A 5,475-nucleotide genomic window follows, 5' to 3' on the forward strand; every position below is an offset into this window, starting at 1 on the left:
ACTATATATATATATATATATGGCAAAAAGGAGAAAGGCATATACAATTTTATTTTCATAAATGTTATCTATCACATTATAAATTATTACACATATAAAATATTCACACATCCATATTATTGTATAGGCTTACATATACAAAATCGTGTATATTGTGCTTTAAGGATAATTTAAGAGGTTTCCCGGGGGTAATTTTAGCTCTAAATGGCTTGCATCTCATGTAAGAATTTAAAACTTAATCCCCTCCTTATAAAAGCACAGTCCCTTGTGTTCCATGTTTCTGCCTTCATTATACTAAAGGTCAAATCAGGACCCCCAAACGTGAATTCATGGTGTAAGAGCCAGATGCAACAACGCAAGTATTAGTTTCGTCCTAAACACCAGCAAAGTCGGTGGGCTCCATTGTATTTACTTGTAGGGCAGGATTGTGCCACTGTTGGCATTCAGTGGGGGAGAGAGGAGAATCCTGGTCTGCATCTTCTTTGGGTGGTTTTAACTTTCACGTCAGTCAATCATCAAAAACTTTGCAAGTGTCCAGTTTGTGCCTGATGGAGGGTTTCCACAAATTCCGGCCAGGCGCTGATCATTCCAGAGTTCTCCTACCGGTTCATTTTTCTCTCCCCCTCACTGTCTTTTTCCTCGCTTATTTTGGGCTCCCCTTCAATACCAAACCTATGAAAGGGTGTACAGTCAAGTTGACCAGGACAACCATTTCTGGTTCTCTTGTCAAGTCCTCACTTGGACTGCTTGAACAGCTGTAGAACTGAAGATGCACGGTTCTTCATGCCCACAAAACAGAAATGTGGAAAATATAGACTCTTAGGCTCATGGTGTGTTAGAACTTTGAGATACTTTACAAGTCATCTGTCCCAAACCCCTGATTTTAAAGATCTAGAAACTGAGACCCAGAGTTTTCTCAAAACGGCACAGCTTCAGTGACAAAGCTATTTTTTTCTCACTGCTGCTGAAGCTCCTATAGGAGCTTAAATAAAGAAACATTATACGTAGATCAGAGCCATGAAAAATATTCTTAGAAACTTGGATCTTCTGTCTTGGGCATCAGGTAGGCTGCATTTACCTCTTTCAGCCCCAAAAGGAAATGTTATGCTAATGAAATACCTGTGGATTTAGGACACATTGTGGAAACCAGTCAGTGGCTGAATTTATTGCTAAGACTGAGAATGCTCTTATCAATGGGCCAAAAAGTAAAGGAGGTGATTTAGGGAAGTGTTCTCGGATGAACTCTTATCTATATTTGTGATAGGAAAAAGGCTTCCTCACGTGATCTGCTCAAAAGGACAAAAGCCAGGACCAAAGACACAGTTGGGAGACCTAATTATCTCTTGGAACATATTCAGAATATCTAATGTGGGGCCGCCTTGGTGGCTCAGGCGGTTAAGTGTCCGACTCTTGATTTCAGCTCAGGTCGTGATCTCATGGTTTGTGGATGTGAGCCCCGCTCCCTACTGTCAGTGCAGAGTCTGCTTGGGATTCTCTCTCTCTCCCTCTCTCTCAAAAATAAACAAATATTAAAAAAAAAAAAAGAACATCTAATGTGTGTTCGTTGTGGAGAGCTGCTTTCTGCTTGGAACATGACGATGACGTTCTTTTAAGAGAACTCACGTCCCATGTAAGAATTGTGACTTGGTAGATTCAGCAATTGTGAAACAATCATGATGAGATTTTTCAAGACACAAACAAAGGCAAGGGCTGATTCTTCATGACCACGGAGTATTGCTGCATTGGTTATTGTTATTGCTACATTAGTCGTTGGGGATGAGTAGAAAGGGATTGTGGTGGCTGTGGGCATTGTAATTATTGGAAGAAAGATTCATGGAGGAGAGGAATATGAAACAAGTTTGAAGGAGGAATGAGAAATAGTTAGACTTTGGGATAACTTGGGTTCATATTTCTGACACATAAGTTGAAATCTACAAAGATAGAGTCTCACTTGTAAATGACAGCCTAATCTGCTTTGTTGTTCAAAGATTATCGATATTCTGTGGAGCGACCCCAGAGGCAAAAGAGGTTGCTACCCAAACACAAGTCGAGGAGGGGGCTGCTACTTTGGACCAGATATTACCTCCAAGGTTCTTAATAGATTCCAGTTGAAGATGCTCATTAGGTCTCATGAATGTAAGCCCGAAGGGTATGAAATCTGCCATGATGGGAAGGTAAGCTAACATGTTGATGATGTCATCACAGATATCCTCGCCCCAAACAGTCTTTCTTCACAGGATGTGTGTGACCTAGAGGCCCATGGGAAGGTGTCTTCCCAGGGCCATAAACATGCCGTGCTTTGGGAGACGGAAGGAGACGACAGGGTTCACACAGGTTGTGTGAAGGGGCCTCGCCCTGCCCCACCCTCAGAGGTAGTTGGCTCATTTCCCTGCTCTTCCCTAATCCCAGAGATAGAAATTCTGACACGTAGCTCTAAGTACACACACAGAAAGGCTTCATACTTTTTTCACCAAAAGGCAGCTTTCCAGCCCAGGGGCGTTGAGAGTGTACTTATCCTCACAGAGCACAGCAAAGGCAGCCATGAATCCAGTTTGCTCCCCTTCTCCTTTTGTGCTTTCCCTGTGCGGGGCGGAGCCACAAATTCACCCCCCTTGTCTTCGCCCTGGGGCCCAGCTCCAGCAAGTCTCTCTCCTGGCCCTGCTGCAGCTGCAGCCACCAGTGTGGGGCGTGTTGGCTTCCCTCAGGGCCGTCTGGTAAGGCTGGAAGAGGCGAGCGCTGAGGAACTGGTTTCCTCTCGCAAGCTGTCCCTTTTCCAGGAGAGAACAGGACTGAATCAAATGGAACACCAAATTGTGTGGCATTTTTTTCTATTTCAAAACTTTGCTTTTCTTAACTGTATTCGTTCATTTCAGGCTCATACTAATGTCGTGAGATAGTTGAGGCAAGTATTATGTAAGGTTTCTTGGTACTATGAAAACAGAAGACAGCCTGTCAAGTAGCATGCCGATTGGGGCAGAACTGGGCCCAAGCCAGGTTTCCTGTCACCAACAAGTATTACCTTGCCATCCTCCACCAGGGCCTGAGGCTGGTCCCTTCCCTACATGGTGGTCCCGGGCCCTTATTCTGGCCACTATTTTCCCTGCCCTTACATGACGAGTTTTGTGGGGGCCCTAAGCCCTCTAAATCAGACTGATACTAGACAAGTTTTATTTTGAATGCTCAAATATCACAAGGACAGAAGACAAAGGCTTTACCCGCTTGGAAAATTCGAATTTGCAAAGCCGAGCATGAAGTAGGATTGTAACGTGCGGGACTGAAATCGTACACAGGATTGCCAGGCCAGGCGCCACAGGGTCGAGTGGCTGGAAGTCGGTACTCCTGGGGACACGTTGCCTCTCCCGTGGAACCACAGAAAATCTTGTCAGACTTGGACCGCGTGTATGGGTCTGGACCTTTGATTTTTGCCATTTTAGGAGTTGAGCTATTTCTGACTTTACTGAAAGACTTTTTGAGAACTAACTCAATGTGACCCTGGCCCTCTTTTTCTTTTATTAGGTTGTTACTGTATTTTCTGCCTCTAATTACTATGAAGAAGGCAGCAATCGAGGCGCTTACATCAAACTGTCTTCTGATACGAACCCTCGATTCTACCAGTACCAAGTAACGAGGACAACATGCTTGAGGCCTCTTTACCAAAGGTGCGTATGCGCTGAGGAGAGTTCTGAGCACTGGTGCTGGTGACCGAGTGGAGCCAGGCCAGAGTCTCTAAGAGCTGCCACAGGAGTGAAGGCAACTACTTATTGGTTACTCACGGGGATAAACAAAATAGAATTCATTGCAGACACCCAGTGGTGAATACATTCATATTTGAAACCAAGAGGGGCAATTTTCAATCCATTTGAAATGGGTAAAGCAATCAGTGTCCACGAACAGCCTCTAACTGGATGTAAAGAAAAGGCGGTCCCCACATCCAGCCAGTCCCGCACCCTGCAGTCTTCTCCGTCCCCCGAACAGCCCTGTGTGCTCTTGCCTCTTGGTCCCATCTCTACTCACAAGTGCATATGACAAGAGTTGGGTATCTCTCCATGTGATGGCATCCATAGTTTATCTACCTTTTATCCATTTAACATGGCCTCTTCAAGTAGCCCTCATTATAAAATGCGTACGTTCATTGTTAACAAGTGAGACCAAACAAAGATATGTACAGGAAATGCTAATCATCTTCTCTCCCTCTCATTCTCAAGAATCCTTTTCTGCAGATGCAACTGAACTTGATAGCCTGGAGTGGACCCTTCCACCTCTTCTTGCTCCCACAAAAATAGACAGACCTTTATATTCATCGAATAAAATTTTTTTTCGGCACCTACTATATACGTCACACACTGTTCTAGGCACAAGTGATACAGCGGTGAACAAAATAGGCAAAAATCCTTTTCCTCATCAAATACAGATCCCCAGGGGAGAAGAAAGGCAGTCAGCAATGTACATATTTTTTAAATTTTTTTTTACAAAGATAGAATCACACTGCACCTTCTACAACCGACTTTTTCGGCAAAGGTTACATCATCACCACCACTCCAAGTTGGGACATATAGTCCTAACTCATTCCTTTTAGTAGATGTGCCATAACAGTTATGGAGAGACTGAATCTTATTCAACTGACGGCCATCTAGATTGCTTCTAGGGTTTTGCACTTAAAAACAATGGTATAACAAACACACGACGTGTGTACGTCGACATGCATACATACAGCCATAAGTTAGTGGGGGTTTTTACGTAACATTTCAAAATGGGGTATTTATGGATTTATATATTTACAATTTTGCTGGATACTCCAAAAGACTTACAACAATTAACAATATGAAAAACAACATACCAGTTTTTGCACATGCTTATTAGTCTTAGATATTGCCACACTTCTTAAGTTTTGCCAAGCCAATGGATCAAAACGGTAAATCTCATTGTTTTAATTAGCAACTTTTTAGACAGCTGAGTTTACTCATCTTATGTTTCTGGCCATTGCATTTTTCTCTTCTTTGAATTTCCTACTTATATTATTCCCTCATTTTATACTGGGTTGCTTGTCTTTTTCTGATCAATTTTTACGAGTTCTTTGCATATGATGGATCGAGGATTTTTACAGTTATGTTGCATATATTTTGTTGGTGTCGTCATTTTGCTTTAGTTCTACGAAATCACATTTATACATATAGTTTCATTATATCTTTTGGGTTTTCGTCTGTTAGAAAAATGTCTCTACACCAAGTTTTTATTTTATTGTGTTATGTCAGTAAGTTAATCTCAAACTAATTTATTTTAACAGCTTTGTTGAGACATAATTCACATACAATGAAGTTGACCAATTTAAAATATACAACTCACGGATACAACAAATAGTTACAGAGCTATGCAACCATCACCATAATCTAGTTTTTAAACATTTTTGCCATCCTAAAAAGACCACTTGTACCCATTAGCAGTCTCTCACCAGTCACCTCCCCCATCAACAACTCT

The 5,475-nt window shown here is 42.3% G+C and overlaps 1 protein-coding gene across 1 annotated transcript in view; it reads left to right on the plus strand.

Annotated features, from left to right (window-relative positions):
* Nucleotides 1-5,475, plus strand: part of PPEF1 (protein phosphatase with EF-hand domain 1) — a 111,630-nt gene that overhangs the window by 87,226 nt on the left and 18,929 nt on the right. Inside the window, exons 12-13 of the mRNA XM_077769107.1 lie at nucleotides 1,989-2,174; nucleotides 3,517-3,659. Of these exons, the coding sequence (XP_077625233.1) occupies nucleotides 1,989-2,174; nucleotides 3,517-3,659 (329 nt within the window). The remainder of the gene's footprint in view (nucleotides 1-1,988; nucleotides 2,175-3,516; nucleotides 3,660-5,475) is intronic.

The sequence above is a fragment of the Crocuta crocuta genome, unplaced genomic scaffold (genome assembly GCF_008692635.1).
Source record: "Crocuta crocuta isolate KB4526 unplaced genomic scaffold, BGI_CrCroc_1.0 scaffold312, whole genome shotgun sequence".
Lineage (NCBI taxonomy): Eukaryota > Metazoa > Chordata > Mammalia > Carnivora > Hyaenidae > Crocuta > Crocuta crocuta.